Source organism: Tachypleus tridentatus, chromosome 3 (genome assembly GCF_004210375.1).
Source record: "Tachypleus tridentatus isolate NWPU-2018 chromosome 3, ASM421037v1, whole genome shotgun sequence".
NCBI lineage: Eukaryota > Metazoa > Arthropoda > Merostomata > Xiphosura > Limulidae > Tachypleus > Tachypleus tridentatus.
The window spans coordinates 99,774,786-99,795,739 of record NC_134827.1 but is presented as its reverse complement, the minus strand read 5'-3'; the positions used below and the strand labels follow the sequence as shown (position 1 = coordinate 99,795,739).

Genomic DNA, 20,954 nt, shown 5'->3' with positions numbered 1-20,954 from the left:
AGGGCTCAATTCCTGTCGGTGGGCTCAGCAGATAACCCGATGTGGCATTGCTGTAAGAAAAATGCAAAACACACTAAACAAACCCAAACCAGTAGCATCTAAAGATGAAGGATAGGAGCTACAATAATGGCAAAAGATTGAGCTAAGTCTAGTATAACCTTAACATCTTTGAATTCTTGTCCAAATATTCCACTGAGAGTTGGAATTTCAACTTTTATGATAGTTCTTCTACCTCCACCATCGATACTTAGCACTCTGATTATTACCTTTCTTATTATTTTCATTTTTATGTGCAAACTCCTTCCCGCTTCTGGCTACAGACATTTCAGTATTAACACATTTTATATCTACTTTTTATTTTCTTTCATTTGGTTAGGCTAGATAACTTTGCGTTTTTCGGATTGGAAGACCTTTATGTATTCTTCTTACAGTTGCAGGGGGATTTAAATGTTGCTCATTTGTGCAATAAATTTAGTATATTCAAATAGTGTTTGTTATTTCTTTGTTATGGATAATAAAAATTATGGTAACAATCTAAATTAGGGGCGGCTTGCGCAGATAGTCGTCACTAGCTTTGCGCAAAATTCAATAAACAAGACAAAGAAACAAAAAAAGATTTTTATAACGTTAGAAATCGGGTACTACAGTGCACTATTCTGTTGCGTAATACATAAATTATGCATAAGTAGGTTAAAAATAGAATATAATTATTTATTTAATATAGAAAATGTAGTTACTGTTTTGGTTTAGCACAAAACTATACGATGCGCTGTTTGCATTTTGCTCACAAGGAATAAATAAACCTCTGATATTAGCATCATAACTTCTTGAACTTACAGCTGTGGTGGAGAAGGGTGGGAAATTTATATGTATTTGTTTTTAATTTCACGTAACGCAACTGGAGAGCTATCTGCACTAACCGTCTAAAATGACTAGCTACAGGGAAGACAGCTAGTCAACTCTATCTATTGCCAAACTCTTAGGTTACTCTTTACAGACGAAAAATGGGAATGACTCTTAAATTATAACGTCCAAAGTCCCCATGAATGAAATGGAGAACATGTTGGGTGATGGAATTCAAACCTGCGTCCTGTAGACTGCAAATTCGGTGTCTCATTAGGCCGCGCAAAACCAACTAAAAATGCAATAATTCAAATACATGTTTTAAAATAATAATGTTATAATAATAAAGATTTATAAACACTGACAAATTAATGCTAGTTTGGTACTGATATTGTGTGCTTTCGGAATATCCAAAGAAAATGTGCAACGTTTGTAAAATTTTTGTTTTCAATAATAATAATATAGGCTGCAAAGAATATTTATTATTTCAAATACAACTTAAACTCATATTGTTTCTCATGCTTGTATCGAGTGCTTACCATTAATTATGCCCGGCATGGCCAGGTAGGTTAAGGCGTGCGACTCGTAATCTAAGGGTCGCGGGTTTGCATCCCCGTCACACCAAACATGCTCGCCCCTTTCAGCCATTGGAGCGTTATAATGTGACGGTCAATCCCACTATTCGTTGGTAAAAGAGTAGCCTAAGAGTTGGCGGTGGGTGGTGATGACTAGCTGCTTTCCCTTTAGTTTTACACTGCTAAATTAGAAACGGCTAGCGCAGATAGCCCTCGAATAAATTTGTGCGAAATTCAAAGACAAACAAACAAGCCATTGATAAATGTGAGAAAATTCAATAATAAAACGGTTTTAAACGGGTTGTACTTATACATATTTGACGTTGAAATGAACCTTAATGAAATGCACTTTCTGGTTGCAAAGAAAAACCCTGATGAGGAAACATTTAAGCAATCAGGAATTTAGGGATTTTGAAAATGTAAATAATACAGTATTTCCTGAAATGTAAAAAAAAAAAAAAAAAAATCTATTTTTAAATTGAAATAAACTTATTGAGAGCCTGTAAGATAACGTCTGTGGCGTATTTTACTTAGTTTTAGCAATGTTGAAATTACTGTTAAAGTCTATGTTATACTAAAATTAGTTTAGGTTATATTTCGAAAGCTAGTGATCGTCATCCGGTATTTATTTAATGAAAGAAGTTCTTGGGATGTTAGTGAATACGTAAAAAAAAAGCGCACTTCTAATCTTTTATAATTCTGAAAAAAAATCAGATGTATCAAGGAAATCGAATCTAAATACATTGACGTACATTCATAAGAGCTCCACTTGAGAAAGTATGCACAAAATGTTATTTATGGGACAAATTTTGATTTTCAAATTTTAGAATAAATTTAGAAAAAATATTTCTCTAAATTCTCAAAAATAAATATTGGCATTGGATTACTGGAATTTTTAGTTGATTTTTTTAACACAACAGTAATATCTTTACAAGTAACAGCAAGTTTATCTATGACCCTAGAACTCTGAAAAGTATTATCTCCCTTATACAAGTCAAACCAAACAAAAATAATGAATACTTAAAAGTATAAGAAAAGAACAGAATATACTAGATAAAACCTAAGCCCGGCATGGCCACGTGATCCGAGGGTCGCGGGTTCAAATCCCCGTCGCACCAAACACGCTCGCCGTTTTAGCTGTAGAGACATTATTATGTGAGGGTAAATCCTACTATTCGTTGGTAAAAGAGTAGCCCAAGAGTTAGCGCTGGGTGGTGATGACTAGCTGCCCCTTCCCTCTAGTCTTAAACTGTTAAAATAGGGATGGCTAGTGCAGATAGCCCTCGAGTAGCTTTGTGCGAAATTAAAAAACAAACTATATTATTTATAGAAATATTCCCTATGTGTATTTTCTTGTCTAGATGGCGTGTAAAATCTAATAATGCAATGAATTTGAGCAGACGACTTTTTATGTTGGTACTTAGCTCGTTGAAAGATGATTATGTGTATATCAGTGGTTTGTGTAATATTACGTGATAGTAAGACAAATGTCAAATGTTTACAAATCTTTTTCTCACTTCCATTATACGAATTCTCAGTAAGAAGAGTATAATAGCTTCTTGACTGTTGAAAGGATTGACTTTAATGTTTAAGAAGTCTTTAAGAAGTTAGTTATGGTCTTTCATTTTCTTACGTGTTTCTTACTCAATAGGATTTATTGAAAAGGAAATGGAAGTACAGGATGTAGGTAATGTATATCGGAATATATCTATATAAATATTTTCAAGTTTTGGAAAAGGATATCGTTTCCAATATTGTTGTGCTAAGTTAGCATTGTTTGTTTTTTAGCACTGTCAAAATTTATTCACCGGTATAATCTCTTAAGTTTAACTTTTAATCTTTGAAAAGTTTAGGCATACGTTATTTTCTTTTACTTATCTTGAAAACTTACCAGCTATAGTAACAGGCTTATTTTACTAATACTATATAATGGCTGTAGCTTGCATAACTTCTTCTTTTCAAACTCTTATCTTAAAATTAAACATATGTTTAACTTATGTACGTTGTGTGAAAATTTAGCGTTAGGCCTATCATAAATATTGCTGTACTTCAAAACAACGTACCTAAGTGGTATCTTATATTTTTCAAACGAGACAAAGAGGATTATTTTTACTGGCTAGCTCAATATTATTAACATTTTAAACCACGTAATTTTTTAAATGTTATAATGTTCGAAAATTTGAAGGGTGAAACATCAAAAGTAAATAGTGTTGCCAACTGTTGTATGTAATCAATTTTTATTGAATAGTAAAATGCAGCGTTCTATTTCTGATGAGACTAGAACATAGCTTATTCCTTATTTTGCCCAGGGTGTATCAGTTGTTTCTCAAGCTGTGCTTCTTCGTGTTTTGCTCTGAAGCCATCCTTATGTACATTGTACACAATATTTCTCTCATTACATGCATGCTATGTAATTACTTATAAATGTACATGTATGCACACATATATTTGCATATGTATAGTCAATTACATTGGCCAAAATTCTAACCTTAAAGGAAGCCAAGTCTACCAGTTCTCTGATATATTTGTTGCACCTCTGGGGATGCATGACCCCCTTCTATTTTACCCCAATTTGGAACCACTGTTTTAAAGCATAGTGTCTGTCTTGATAATAATGCTGAAAATGATAAAATGCCTAAAAGTTGCTCTTAATCTTATGTAAAAGCTGTTCAAGTGACAAATATTTATATAATACACACATAATTTACAATGAGACTGAGTAATGTTTAGGTTCACAAAATTTGGAAAAATTATTTTGGGTGTAAATTTAGAAAGATGGTTGTTTTCAAAAACATAGAACAACCTAGATAGAGGTACATATAAAAAGGAAAAATCAGATCTAATTGAAGCACTAAAGACACATAGCAGAAAATCAAGGATAAGTGCCATGCTGTAATCATGCCCCTATGTCAAAAATCATGTCATAATAAAACTTAAAAAATCAGTTTTTTATTCTTATATAGAGGGATCTTGAAGTTATGTTGTAAGCATTAAAATATTAATAATGAGTAATTATTGAGTGTGTAGCAGTAGAAAGAGATTTTAGTTCTAATATCATTGACAGAACTGTTACAAAATTCAATGAAAATGGCAATAAAAATACTTTGTTAAAATCACTCTTTGAAAAGATTAACAGAAGGAATAGCATTATCATTTATTCTTTGTCTCTCTTGTTAAATAATAAAACAACTTAGGAAGACAAGATTGATCACTCTAACAGATAAAACTGATATACACAAAGTAACGTGAATATAGGAATATTTATATAGGATAAATTAGAAGAAATTAAAACTCAACTTAAAAAAGATGTTAAAAATAACAGATGTTTACCCTTAGCGGAGTATACTAATGGAACTAAATGTATGATTAAGTGACAAAGAAATTGTTATTTTGACACAATCCTTTAGTATAAAAGGTAATAATTTTGATGAATTTATGTAAACAATTAAACATTACAAAAATAATTTTATTAAATAGGTATGATGGACCAGAGGGATAGGTTATTAATAAATGGAACAAAATTCTATATACATCTACATGTAAATTTAAACATGCAATTCTGAATTAAAGTTTACAGGTCTTAAATCTTTCAAAATATTGTGCTCACAATGATAAAGTAAGATGTCAAAACAAGTAGTGTATATGAAGCTGTGCTCAGTATCAAGGTTTTTATTTCTGTGCAGTAAATTATTGAGTAAATATTTTATTGTATATTGAGATTTGGAAGAATTGCATTTTTCAACATTTATTGTGTACCATTAAATATCAGTTTTATTTTAACATCTGTATTATTTAAAAATTACACAAATATCATTTTAACATTAATTAGTGTGAGAGGTTTAAATTGACAAGGAGGTTGGAAGATTTACAGAACTGTAGGAAGATTAAGGATTGGGTTAAACTGAAATAAAAAAAAATTTGTAAAGACTTACGAAAAACAGTTGACTGATAAGTTTAAAACTAACAGCACAGATTTTGTTTTAAGTATATTAAATATAAATGATGTTGATATGGAGATTAGGCCCTGAAAAGATGTTGGTGGCAAAGTTTTTAATAAAGACTAAGATTGTTTTAAATTTTTTTCTTGTGTTTTTACAAGAGAAGATACTTACAATATTTTTGAATATTCTATAGGAAATATTAGGATTAACTTCAATCATGTATATATTACTATGACAGTGGTAAAAAGAAAATTGAAAGATTAGAAAAAAGATATTGCACTAGAACCAGAAGATATATTTCAACCAGAGTTTTGAATGAGGTCAAAGATCAGATATATGAACCTTTCTCTTTCCTTTTTGACTAGTGAATAAGTATTTGCCAGGTGCTTGAGAACTGGAAATTTGATAATGCTATTTATATTTCTGAAAAGGGTGGACAGAGTGCTCTGGCTGTTACTAATTAGTTTGTCTGACTTCTGTAGTTGGAAAAATTCTAGAGGGTCTCATGAAAGGAGATTTGTAAAATGATTTAGTCTAATGAAACATGGATTCAATATTAAAGTGAAATATACCTTCTAAATCTGTTAATATTTGATGGAATGTTATTTGTTGTCTTGATGATAGAAAGGTCTGTGTGGGCTTGGTATACTTAGATTTTCAAGAATCTTTAAGGTACTTGTATGATCATCTGTGAAATTCTAAACATTTGTGTTCATTCCCATCATGAACCCAACACAAATAACTTAATGTGTAGTTTTTGTTTAACAACAAAGAAAGGAATAATAACAAAGGTTTGTGATGTTTTTATTGTTTTGAAATATTTATGTGTTTTACAGTAATTCCTGTACACTGAATTTCAAAATGGTATCCATTTTTCTCCACCATATACAGATTTTTCACAAAACATCATATGTACTTTTACATAAATGAATCATTTTCATTGGAATTGGATTGGATGTTGACAACAAATGGCATTAGACTTCTCTAGGCCAATTGTGATGTGAGGGTCTTTTTGATCATTTAGAACCCATGAGAACATATTGCTAATATATATACAGTGTAACCCCTCTAAGCAGCCACCCTTCAGATTCAGTCACCCCTTGAAAGCAGTCATTCAATCACAGTCCCTTTTTTGTTTACATAATCCCTAATTATGTACAGTGGAACCCCTCTAATCAGGCCAGTTTGTCTCAGTCCCGAAGGTGGCTGCTTTAGAGGGGTTCCACTGTAAATGGTTAACAGGCCTACAATGTGTCATTTCTGAATACTATTTGTTTGTGCATGCACTTTGACATTATATTTTTCTTTTCAATATTACATATTTATCATTATGGCAACAAGAGATTGTGTAAGTGACTCAAATGTATTTTGTTATATCTGTGGTAAATTGTTATGAAGAAATGAAGTTTGAACATTACAGAATTCATCAAAAAGTGTATTATGTGTATTTTGGAATAAAACATGAGAACGAAGAAGAATCATGAGCTCTGCACATAGTTTGTACCATTTGTTCTGAAGTGTTGAGAGAATAGAAGAAAGGTAAGAAAAGTCTTTGCCATTTGAAATTCAAATTCATGAGCCTAGAAACCATACAGATGACTGCTGCTTTTGCTCATGTAACATATAAGGCTACAACACTTGAAATAAAAAGGAAATTTCTTATCTGAACCTTCAGTCTGCTGTAAAACGTGTTACACGTGGACCTGATGTACCTACTTCACCAGAGACTCTTCATACAGTTTCATCTGATCTTGATGTCAGTAGACGTTATGATAAGGATTGCTTTCAACATGAAACATCTGGTGAACCAAAACTTTTCACAGAATGTGAACTTAATGATTTTGTGAGAAGTTTGGGCCTTCCAAAGGATTCTTCAGGTATTTTGGGGTCCAGACTTTGGACTAAGAACTTATTTTCTCCAGGGACATCATTTTACTGGTACATAAATCATGAAAAAGAATTTATACCATACTTTTTTCAATAAGATTCACTGGTTTATTGCAACAATATTGCTGAATTCATACCTTGCTAAGAGCTGCAGTCTATGAACTGAATGACTGACAATTGCTCATTGGTTCCTCCAGAAGAAGTCTAAAAGTGTTCTACTTCAAAATGTTAACATATATATGTATCTGTTTCTGTTGCTTATTTGGTTCATTTGAAGAAATGTACAAAAATACAAAAATCTCAAACTGCTTCTTAATAAGGTCAAATATAAAGATGATTGGCTACTTTATGGAGATGTAAAAGTCCTTTGTATATTTCTGGGTCAGCAATTCATTCATACCAAGTTTCTGTGTTTTTTTATGTGAATAGGACAGCAGAACAAGAAATCAGCACTGGATAAAGAGTCAGCCTAAAACTAGGATTGAAAAATAATGAAAATGAAAGTTTTATTGACACAAAGAAAGCCCTATTACCTCCAGTTCACATAAAACTGGGCTTGATGATGCAGTTTGTAAAGACTGTAATCCAAGGAGGTCACTCTCTAAAGTATCTATATGGACAATTCTCAACTTTTTCAGAAGCAAAAATTAAAGAAGGGATTTTTGTTGGGCCTCGTTAAAAAATTGACTTCAGATTAAAAGTTTGAAAGGAGAATGAGGAAAACTGAAAAAAAATCATAGATTGCCTTTTAAGATGTTATTGACAAATGTTTTAGGAAACAACAATGACCCAAATTATAAACATATTGTCAATAAAATGATTAATAAATTCAAAGAGTTTGGTTGAAATATGAGCTTGAAAATTCAATTCTTACACTTACATATCGACAATAATCAATAACTGAAAATCTGGATACCATCAGCAAATAACAAGGGAAAAAGTTTCATCAAGACATCAGGGTAATGGAGAGAATGTATGAGGGAAGGTGAAACATCAGTATGATGGCTGATTACTGCTGACCTTTAAATGAGATGCTCCAGGTGCAATACATGAAAGACCACAACACAGTTTTTTAGACTGAAAGACAAAGATTTCACAGAAACATCAGGATGAATGAGGATAGATATTCATTTTACATCAGTTTTCTTCCCTTTTCTTCAGTATGTTTGTATTTTTGTAAACAAACATAAAAATAAAAATGGTTATTGGGGTAAGAAAAATAATAATTTCATCTAAGTAAGAGTTTTTCTTTTTATTCTCAGTTTATGTATAAAAAAAAAAACTCTTACATGGTAGAATAAATGAATACTATTTTCAAAATCTATGTAACCTAATTATGGAAAATGTGTTATTAAAATCAAAACAATTTTTATAAATTTTAAATTTGTAGGCCTGTGTATATTAATAAAAGCATAATTTGTAAATTAGTATAATTTGTGAATGCCAGTAAATGCTTATGTATTTCTAACTGTACTGAGTATTTTCAGGTATTATATAATGACTATGATCAATTGATAATTTGGACAAATGTATAGCAAATGACTTTTTGTTAAAATAATTGCAAGATATTGCAATTTGGTTATTATAACTTGGATCATATATTTAATATGGATTAGAACACCCTCAACAGCATCAGTGAAGAAAAGGACAATGACATAGTTTTGTATAAGTCACTAATGTAATAGACAGTGCTCTGTTATTAGCAGCAAAACCAAGATAATTTTATGACTACTTATAGACTTTCATTTCCAGATAAAAGAAGTAATTATCTCCTAAGAAATTACTAGGTAAACCTCACGTAGAATATTATATAAAATATTAGTCTTTTTGTTGTAGTAAGGGCATTGGATTATTAAAAAGAGTTTAGAGGAGGACTTTTAGGATTAATCCAGAGATGAAAAGGTTATGGGGATATGTTGAGATTTCTTATTTTCTCTTGAGAAAACATGTAAAAAGTGATTTTATTGAAGCTGACAAGATTATTTCGATAAAATGGTAGGATAAGAGCCTCTGGTTTATCGTCACAATATTCTTAAGACAATAGGAAGGAAACAGACACAAGATTAATATTTGGAAAAGATGGATTAACATAGCTTAGGGATAAGAAGGGATTATTTGGTCCTTTAAGGCTGTCTTAGCACACCCATTCTTGAAAGATATTTAAAACTTTAAATTACTATTTGTGTTTCAAGCAGTTATTAATTACCCTTTAAAGCTTTTGTAAAGTGCTCACAATTTTACTTTATAATAAGATGACTAACTTATAGAATAAGATTCCACTGGCAGTAGTGAAGACAAGAAAGAAGTCAGTAAAATTGTCCAAATTATTTCACCTCAAGTGTATGACTTTATATTTCTAAATATTAAAACTTATTTTCTAAATTTTAAAGCTCTCATTAAATACTAGTCTGCAAACTAAACATTTTTCACAGCATTCACCTGCCTATCATTTTGGTGTATCAGTTGATTTGGACACAATACAAAAGATATTAGTACTCCTTTTGTTACCATAAATAATAAGTAACATCAGAACCAAGAAAAATCCCTTAGGAACAACATTACACACCCAATTGAAAAAGAATCCATTTACAACCATACTATAGATGAAGCAAGCTAATTAACTATTCAGTTCTGAAAATTACCATCAGTATGAGCAACATAACTTAATTATTTTAAGACATCCAAGGGTTTATGTTCATCCAATGAAAGAAACAGAAGGTCTATCGATAAGTTCAATGAGTTGGTAAGGCAATGAAATTATTTTCTAAAATTTTGCAACTTTCAATTAAATGGGGTATTTTCTGAAAGTATCAAGTCTAAGTTTTAAGATACCTTTTTAAAGTTATGTGCATCATATGTTTTTCAGAATTTCTTTATTGTCTCAGTTTTAGAATTATTTTGCTCAGTCATACCTGTTTTAATATTTAAAGTTTTTTACAATTTTAAGGTAATACTCTGATACTGGTAAGTATGCTTAAAAAGTAAATTCAGTCTATCATTAAAATTCTTTTCCCTCTTAGTTATAAGAACATTACAAAAGAAATTAATTACTATGTTAAGACCATAAGCTTATATTCAAAAACTGAAATACCATTAATATACCCTAAAGCTCCTGTCCTTTCTCTCTTTCTCTTTTCATTTTTTTTTTTACTCTTTACATTACCATAACATTTTTTCTTTGTCAAATTTTGGTATCCTGGACAAACCATTTTTCTCCTTAACTGAGAAAAAAACATGAAATGTTGCACTAAAGGTGTAAATATTTTCAACACACCCTTCTTTCTGATGTTCTTATATAGCCAGAGCTATGTTCAACAGTCCTTGACATCCTAACCTACTTTTCAAGAAAGCTTTATTGTTTTTATCGAATCCCTAATCTCACCTGGTGTTATTTTATCACATACACATAAAAAGTTATAATTATAGAAACTGGAAGACTTCTTTATATGATGGTTTGTATGTTTGTTCATCTCAGTAAAGCACATATCATTCTTTGATATGCATGTACATAGATTTTACACTTAGCTGAATATTGGTTCTTTATAAAATAAATGATAATGCAAAGACGGATGTTAAAAAATTCCATACAGTAGATTTATAACTTCAAATGATGCAAAAGAGTGGTTGTATACAACTTCAATGCAAGCAAACAAATGATCGTATACATCATAAATGAAGCTTACTTATAACTCTCTTCCATCCATACGAATAAATCATTATAGAAAAAAAAGACCAGTAAAATTGTGGTTTAGTTAAAAAAATAACATGTGAGAATTATTGTAATGTTATAAATCAGTTACTTGGAATTGTACACAGAATCTCATGTGTATTTATTAAATTGTTTTTATTATTCACTTATTTTAATTGTATGTAGAAATATTAAGCTTTATTAATGAGAAAAAGTGATTTTGAAAAAAAAAAACATATTGATTACAATTGAAAGATATTTTAATGAAAATTAGTTTGATACCAATTGTCTACCACAGTGATTCTCAACTGGTGGGTAGGACAAATGGTTGGACTGCAAGACAAGCAGTTATAAACTAATACAACTTTGATTGCACTGAATTAATAAATGATCAGCAGTGTATGTGGGTTTTTACTGTTTTTTTCCTACTAACAAAGTGGGCTTTGAGGTGAAAAAAGTTAAAAAATGCTGGTCTATGAAAACAGATGAATTGTGCTTGATATTATTAAATGCTATTGCAAAATAAATTCATTACATAATGGGGAGGAGTTTAATACACAAAAATATAAAAATACACTTCTGTGTTTGAAGGGGGAACTGGAAAATCACACAAGAAGATCAGAATGGGACCTACTATTTCATCCCATTGATGAAATAGGTTATTAAACATTAAATAATTGATAAAGGGTACTTATTGAAAGTTTATGTGTAACTATCTTTTTAAGGTTCTTTTAAATCCAAAATTGTAAAGATATTGATAAAAAATATAATATTCAACAGCTAGTATATTTTCAGGGGTGCATGCAAAATTCAAAACAAACTATTTTCAGGGTATTAAATATGGAATAGGTTTATTACTAAATGACCAGTTTTATTTTATATGGATACTAGAAATAATAAATACAATCCTGCAGGTTCTTGAGCTTGAAAGGTTAGATGATAAACCTAATGAGCAGTATGATGTAGGATGATTTCTGTCTTTTTTTTTTTTTTTGAGTACTTCAAAACATATTGATGGATTTCATTTATAATCTGTGACTATAACACTATATGGATGTGGTTCTTCATAGTTTACTGTTAACTGTTTTACACTTCACAGGTTTTACACTTAGTGGGATATTGGTTCTTTGTAAAATAAATGGTACATGCAGGGAAAAGTGTCGAGAAAACCATACAGTACATTTGAAACTTCAAATTATGCAAAATAGTCATTCTAATAGAATCCTTACAAACTTGAGTTGGTTTGCATTCAGATGTTTCAATGTTTATAGTATTGCCCCATTTGGATAAGTGCATCATATATCTTAATCTTAAAGTGAAAATAAAAATTTTAGGTTTAATTTTTTTAAAACATATATAGCTATTACAATATTGTAAAAGAAAACAACCAGTAATGCGATCTCTACCTGAGTGTATACATCAGGCTAAAAAGAAGTCTGATAATAAACACAAAACATATCTGGAATATATGTAAATGTTATAACTGAAATATCAGTGTGTTAAGAGATTTATCACATACGTGAGTGTATGTAATAGAAGCCCTTCCAGTGGCACAGTGGTATGTCTGTGGATTAACAACACTAGAAACCAGGTTTTGATACCTGTGGTGGGCAGAGTGCATGTAGCCCATTCTGTAGTTTCGTGTTTAAACTACAAACAAAGTAATAAAATATATTCTAATCATGCACATTTTATGGAAGTTTTAAACCAAGTAACGTTTTTACATTATCGATATGAAAAAAACCCACAAAAAACAGGATTATAAATTACCGTTATTTAATAAAGCACAGTTAATTTTGTTTTAGTTTTTAGAATCGTCATTTGTTTTATTATTTTGTTTCAACCAAATAATGATTAACTGATGAAAATACCGTTTGGAATAACAGGGGAAAACCTGTGATTGAAAACTACTGTCAAAGACGAAAGAGAGAGAGAAAGAGAAAGAAAGAAGTGGGGGGTTAAAAGCAAAACTAAATATTATATTTAACCTACAAAACACTTCTCGTTATGGTTGGATGCATGGCCAGTTTCGTTCTAGAACTCAGAAGTAACCTTGTGTGGGTTTGTCTGGAGCTCACGAGTTGGTCCGACTCGCCAATTTTCGTGATTGCCTTGCCAAACCGGTTTTACAAGATTATGGCCCTTGAACCATGCATGATATCCAGGAATATAAATGTTACATGAAATTATATTTTAGCAAAAAAAATGTATCTTTTGGTTGCTCGCTGAATAATACTTGAAATATTCACACGAGGGCGCTGTCAACATACTTGATAACAAAGTTGGAGTTGTAATCAGCGATCGTAATATCCTTGAGATACTGATTTTATAAACGTATTTGCCTTAAAATGTTGCGCACTTCTAAATTCTACAAACCGTAGATATTTTAACATGATATTAACTCACAGACGGAAAGTATAATTGATCGATTTGTCGCAACTTACACAAATTTACCAATATAATTTTACATTTTAAAAAATCAGTTCTTTGTTGTCAAGCGTGAAACTACGCAATGGATTATCTGTGCCGTTTCCACCGCAGGTATCAAAATTCGGTTTTTAGCGTTATAAGCTCACAGATTTGCCGCTGAAAAACTGAGAGGAGGAGTTTTTCATCAGAAAAATAGCACGTGCATTCATAAATAAATATTTCTTTACTACTCATGACAAGTAGGCTTTGGGGCTCTCAATTTTATAGTTGGGCTTAAAAGTTTTCCGTTAGTGCTTGTATGATAAATGTGGAAGGAACTGACACTTCTTTGGTATTAAAACAAAATAATATTCATGAAATGCATGATAAAATAAAAATGTTAAGCAAAAATATAAAAAAATACAAATTCATGTTGAATGTTGAATTACTCTAGTTTGCTGAGGTTATTCTATTATTGTAATGTTAATGTTTACTAATTAATTTGCTGTTCTTGTAACTAAAAGGAGATCAATATACGTATATACTTACGAGAAAAATAATTGTTAGCCCATTGTTCTTATAAAAATTTCCTAGCGGTATGTCTGTAGACTTACAACGCTAAAAACCGAATTTCAATACCCGTGGTGGTCAGAGCAGGGATAGCCAGCTCATTGTGTAGCTTTGAGCTTAACTTCAAACTAACCTAATATATGGTCCTGCATGTCTAGGTGGCTAGGGATCTTGACTCGCAATTTGAGGGTCGCGGGTTCGTATCACTGTCTCACCAAACGTGCTTGCCTTTTCAGCCGTGACGGTCAATCCCACTAACTGTGTATAAAAGAGTAACCCAAGAGTTGGTGATGACTAGCTAGCTGCCTTCTAGTCTTTCTCTGCTAAATTAGGAACTGCTGGCGCAGATGGCTTTGTGCGAAATTCAAACCAAATCTATATATATAGAGAGTTTAGAAATAATAATTATAGCTTCAAACTTTGGAATATTTTTATGGAACCATTTGCTGCAAAATATTTTTTTCTTTACTAAAAATAAAAAAAGAAATAGAATTATAATATTAACAACTGCAACTGCTAAAAAGGATATCCAGAGGCTCTGCCAACATGTTAATCTGTTGTAAACTAAGTAAATGTTCAATATAATTTGTTCGTTTCATTATTTCCAATTTACCCATTGTATTCATGAAGTTTAACCTTAAATAATATAGCAATATTTTATTGATAGCGCTTTACCATTTGTTTAGATTCGTTGGGATTTTAATCAGTTACTGTAGATGGAAGTTAACGTATTATAAATTCACTTTTTCCCAGAACAGAGAAGTTTAGTTTCTTCTGAACCTCGCGAGAACAAGTCAGTACTTAATTAATTTTAAAGTTCATTTTGTTTAAAAATATTTATTGTTTTTCGTTATAAATTAAGTGCTATTAATTTGTGAAGTATTTCCAGAATTATAATCACCAGTTAGAGGGCACTGTGATTATTTTATACATATATTAGCGTGAGAATAGTTTGCTTGATTTTAATAAATATTCCTTATACTTGACCCTTTTTTTTAAACAAGTAAACTGAAATTATTTAACAGTTAAGACTTTTGTGAAACACAAGACTCTAGAGTAAACAAAATTGTGATAATGTTTGTGTAATATTTATTTGTATAATGCAGTTTTCTAGTGGTCAGCTACAAGTTTAGGGTCTTAGGTGCTCGATTCCCGCGATGGACAAAACGAAAATAGCCCATTATACAAGATTTGAGCTGAAAAATAAGATGTGTAAAATAATATTTTATTTCTAGAAATTTAATATTTAAATGCGTTGAACGAAGCACGTAGTGGTACAGGTTCTAAAATTAATTATTTTCAATTCACCTCTTTCATACTATTATACTATAAGTCCTTTACAGACGTATGTCAAAAATATTTACTTTTACGAAGAAACTGCAGTGAGTTAAATATAAGAAAAACTACTGCGAAACATGAGAGTAAGCAATAACGGTATTTTATTTCACTATAAGTTACAGCTTTTACAGGTACGACATTTCGGTTACTGGTGCAATTATTGTTGTTGTCTTTCAACGTTTATAGTGCATATTGAAGGGATTTACATATTTTGATAAACAGTTGAGAGAAAAAACGATCATTATACTCCACTGTTGTGTATATTAATTCTCATGTAGTCGCAAAGACGAAAGACTGGCTAAAATAAAAACTTCTGATATTTATACCTGGTACAATCATTATAAAGTACCTGTGTAACAACTATAGCCTCCCCCTCTTCTGTGACATATCAGTAAGCTCTCGGACTTATAACGCTAAAAACCAGGTTTCGATACTGTGGTGTGTACAGCAGAGATAGCCTATTGTGTATAACTGTAAATGAACAACTGGATCTTCCGAAAATAATTACCAGGTGAAGTATAAAAAACAAACAAACGAATTTAATAGAATATGAAATAAAGTCGAATTTAGTGTTAAAAAGAAAATAGTGAAAATATTTCTTGATGTGAAACATCTTGGAATTCTTCATTAGTCACTGTGAACTAACGTGTTTTGTTGTTAAATAATGGCGTGTTATAATACTATACGATAGTATGATATCATGTTAAACATTATTTTGTCGATAATGTTTAAAAAAGAGTGTTGTTATTGGATATTCTTTGTAGTATATGTTACAAGGAAACCTTTCAGCCACATCTATTAATGGAAGAATATGGTCATGAGTAGTTGTAACTAAATTGAGGGCGAGGCGTGGTGTAGTGGATCTGAGAGTGCATGGTTCTCATCTCTTTTCAAAAGCAAAAACGTTCCACACTTTGGGGGTATAGTGTATTATGAGTGCATCTCTGTTCAGTTAGAATTGTCAAATAATGGAAAATAAGTGCTATTAACTAGCTTGTCAGTTCAGAATTAGGGACGGCTAGCGCAGATAGGTCTTGCGTACTTGGCATAAATTTCCATAACAAACAAACTTGAGTAAATTGCGAATTCATTGTGTCACACGCATCATAACTAAAATACATCAGGCATGTCAAAATTATCATGTATGGTTAATAAAAGGAAAGAGCACTGTGGATTCCAATATGACGTTATTGCATTTTCGTGATAAAAATATGATGATGCATTCGAAAAAATAAACTTCCGTAGAAATTACTGTAGATACTGTGAACATTGTGAATGTCGTCGTATATAACAAATCCAACTCAAAGCCCTTGCTGGATAATAGCAAATCCAAATATTCCAGAAAATGTCTAAGGCCCTTAACACTTTAACACTTGGTTTTCCGCTGAGTGGATAATAAGCGAGACAGTGTAGTAACAACGTCCACTTTTACGCGCAAGAGGTCACAAAGAACAGTTGTATTTAATATCAACGTCTCTTTGAACAAAATCCCTCCAGTATAAAGCCTGATGGAAAAAGTTCTTAAAATTATTTGTCTTATTGCAAGGTCCTTATCACCTCAAAGTCGATAACAAGTAGCACTTTTTGTTTTACAGTAGTCGTTCATGTACACCCATATCTAGCCCGTGTTCTGACAAACTTCGTGTCTCGTGTCTTTTCCCTACAGCTTTTTGCTACTTGTTTTCCATGAGCGTGTCTGAGAAGGAAATTATGCACTTGTGACTGTGCTTCTTTACAATGGTAAGATCTTTCGGAATGACTTCGATCACAGTATGCACTTGTGACTGTGCTTCTTTACAATGGTAAGATCTTTCGAAATGACTTCGATCACAGTATGCACTTGTGACTGTGCTTCTTTACAATGGTAAGATCTTTCGGAATGACTTCGATCACAGTATGCACTTGTGACTGTGCTTCTTTACAATGGTAAGATCTTTTGGAATGACTTCGATCACAGAAGACTGAAATAAGTACACATTTTCAGCAGTCACTGTCTGGGTGTGTGAATAATATAGTATTTCTAGACGACCACTTTACGACCTTTGACAATAGCAGCGGTGTTATTGCTCTACAGATACATTTTACCTCCGAAAGAGCTATAGCACATTTCTCCTCCCACGGCCTTGCACTGTTGAATGGCTAGGAACATAATACATAAATGCTAAACATGTCTCTTGTGACAGTAACATAGCTGACACCTGCATCGACAGGATATTACATTAGCATATGCACTTTGGCCATATAAAGTGCGATAAACCCTTTTAACATCAAATATTCTTCTGGGTTAGATCTTGGTGTGAAAAACAAAAAGGGACCCGGATGTTTCTTTTTGGAAAATTAAAGACAACGTTTAATTAGTTGTAATTATTTTTGTATCATATTTTGCAACTTTTCTCGGAGAAGTTATTACATAATTACTGATGTAGTGTTTGATGTCCTTGGTCCACAACCATAGTTGTATTATGTGGATAAGTTCATCATATTGAAGATAGGATGTTAAAGGAAGAGGACATAGAATTATATTTTGAGAAATAAATTTAAATAGAAATTTTATCTCAGTGAAACACAGATATGTAATTAGTGAGTTATGTTACGGTTTTAGTATTAGTATATTACATGGGCTTAGATTTCATAGTAAGACACCTCACCTAGATTGTGTAATTTACAAAGTGATAAGGAAAGTAGGCGTAGATGGAATTGTGATTATGTTGAAAGTAGCAAATTTTCAGCAAACTGTTCTGATAAATCCACATTTGCTGTGAATAATTTGCTACAATTTTATTAGTGTACAATAAATGTCAAAGCTCTTGTTTATTAAATATTCGAGACAGTTGTGAATCTTAAAAGAAATCACTTTAAAATTTGATCCGCAACAATACGTGCATACGTAGGTAATTTTTAATAACATGGAAACACACAGCAGTATTTTATTCACATGCAAGCATAATTTGTCTAGCACTTTTTACTGAAGCCTCTGTCCAGTAAACCAGTCATTGATTATTAACTGCTGAGATATGTTCAGCAGACGAGAGATGACGTTGAAATATTCTATAGTTATAACGAATGACCAATAGTTATTCCATAGATAAATAGTATTGCAATAATTATCCTGGGAATACATTTTTGTGCTTAGTTACTTGTTTATTTGGCCCGGCATGGCCATGTGGCTAAGGCACTTGACTCGTAATCCGCGGGTCCTGGGTTCGAATTCCCGTCACACCAAACATGCTTGCTTTTTCAGCCGTGGGGGCGTTATAATGTTATGCTGTTCGTTGGTGAAAAAGTAGTCCAATGGTTTGCGGTGGGTAGTGATGACTATCTGCCTTCCCTTTTTAGTCTTACACTGCTAAATTAGGAACAACTAGTGCAGATAGCCCTCGTGTAGCTTTGCGCGAAATTCAAAACGAACCAAAACATGTTTGATCTGTTATAAGAAAACTTCTTTACCCCTCTGGCAGACTGTGCAAGGTGGGTATTTACTCCTGTACTACAGTTACTCTTTAAAATGTCAAAATGTTTAGTGTTTTTCGGTTCAGTATTTTATCTAAAGAAATTTTAACATAAAAAAAGTAATTGCTGTTTGCATCGGATATGCAACATTACGCATGTCCAGACACTAGAGCAAAGTTCTGCAAGTGTGTTAGTACAAGCATGTATTATTCCATATACTATGATGCTGATAAATGAAACAAGTACTATTTTGAAACAAATGCATCTCATTAATCACTAAAAACTGAAAGGCTGCGTTGAAACTAATATTTCGAAAATATTTCATTCCTTTTAAAATATAACGCTTTTATTTGTATCCAGGAGATAAATTCCATAAAATTCAACCATTGTTGCCGTTAATAAGGGAGCGAATGCTGAAAAGTCTAACGGAAGCAAGAGTAGGTGTGTTTGATGTGCAGATGATTCATTTCATATATATATATATATATATACCATATAGTATACTAGCGAATTAGTTTTCAAGTATTTCGTGTTCTCAGATGTATTTAATTTTCGTACAAAATTGAATGTTATGGTAGTGTTAGTCAAAACAAAGTAAATACTGAGGAATCTGACTTAAACTCCAGCAGGAATGCTATTAGTAGGTTTTGTTCGAAACCTTCCCAAGTGGGTTCAACACAGGGATTACTTTGATAACTGGTTCAGCAACCTTAATTTACAGGCCTTCCTAGAAAATAATGGAATTTTGACATTAGGTACAAGACGAAGTAACAGTAAGAAAGACAATAAGATTGTTGGATGGGGAGTACGTGAAGAAAAGACCAATACAATTATTGGAATAACTGTTTCAGTAGTTTGTTGGTACGACAATAAATATGCTGTAAACAACATCTGTTGGCTCTGAGCCACAGTGGCTTAAGTTAATAACTGGGTTTCACCACAAAAATGTCACAGTCATATTTCCAACTTTAATGTACTTTCCACGTATATGTCTTGGAGAGGTAAGTTTTAAGTCTCTCTCATTGGACTTTATAGAATCCTTTTGTGATTTAAAAACAAAAACGATTCACGAGTTTCTTTCGCGTAGTTGACATAATAGTCGTGAATATTTAACTGGTGCTTGGGAAACCAAAATCCAGTGATTCTACAACTAAAAATAAAAGTTTGTTTGTGTTAAAGACAGAAATTGTAAGACTTGTATGAAGTTAGAGGTTCCCCCCACACTGGTTCAGCAATAAGCATTTTGACGTAAAACACTAAAATTCGGGTTTTGATACCTGTGATAGGGTGAGTACAGATAGCTAAATGTATAGCTTTGTGTCTGACAACAACCACACATACTATACGCAATTTAGGAAAAAACAAGAACGAGGTAAAGAAATAGAATAGGATTCAGATGAGATCTTTATAGCACTGTAAACGTGTTACTTGCAAAGTTTGGTAGTTATGCCAAATTTGGTTTCATTATTTGTATGAAAAAAACCTGTATAATTCCGTTGAAACTAGCCTGACGTACCGGGTAATGAATAAAAAATATATCTGTTGTATGGTATGTGACACGCAATTTGTCATTCTGTGTGAATAATGACTGTAAAACATTCATTTAAAGTATAAATCATTGCGTTGATACGACAATAATTCAGAAAGTGTGTTTGCAACATTTGTCGGTTCGGAGCCAGTGACACAAATTATGTAATTTTTATCTGCATTTGTCTGTTGTTACATATTTGGCACTTACCATATTTGTGTAGTTTTTTCAAATAAAAAAAAGCTGTACATTTGAATGAAAGAATACATGTGTTGTTTAAGAAACATATACAATTTTTATTTAGTTGAGATAAACAACTCATGCTATAGACTGATACTACTTAATGAAGAACCTATTAAAAGTCAAGGCAATCAGCCAAAGGACCACGTACCAGGATGTTTGTTTATATTCTGAGGTTATTCACAGCAATCGAGTGTCTACTAGATTTGATGAGTGTGCTATTTAATTTAATCCAGTGTTCGTTCCAAGAGATTCCAAGAACATTTGGAGTTTTTCCAAAATACAAGGGTTCTTAAAACATTGAAGCTTGTGTGTTATTATTTCTATAGTCGTGTGTGTATTGAGTGGAGGTCAATTTATCTAACGTAATATTAAAAGTATGTGAACTCTGTCTGACTGTTCAAAGGTAAAATGAGTAGGTTTCCCCAACTCTTAAGTTGATCCTTGAGTGTGGTTTTAATAATTAGACTTCATGTCATAGTTCG

General features: G+C 31.8%; 1 protein-coding gene and 1 long non-coding RNA gene across 4 annotated transcripts in view; one reads left to right on the top strand and one right to left on the bottom strand.

Annotated features, from left to right (window-relative positions):
- The window catches only part of LOC143247592 (uncharacterized), a 30,022-nt gene extending 15,788 nt beyond the window's left edge, over positions 1 to 14,234 (bottom strand). Inside the window, exon 1 of the long non-coding RNA XR_013026617.1 lies at positions 14,047 to 14,234. This is a non-coding gene — a long non-coding RNA (uncharacterized LOC143247592). The remainder of the gene's footprint in view (positions 1 to 14,046) is intronic.
- LOC143247589 (retinoic acid receptor RXR-alpha-A-like) overlaps positions 2,832 to 20,954 on the top strand; it is a 66,732-nt gene continuing 48,609 nt past the window's right edge. Inside the window, exon 1 of one of the 3 annotated variants that reach the window (XM_076495906.1) lies at positions 2,832 to 3,105. In XM_076495906.1, the coding sequence (XP_076352021.1) occupies positions 3,087 to 3,105 (19 nt within the window). In that variant the 5' untranslated portion in view covers positions 2,832 to 3,086. The remainder of the gene's footprint in view (positions 3,106 to 20,954) is intronic. The other 2 variants (XM_076495907.1, XM_076495905.1) reach the window with 2 other exon arrangements.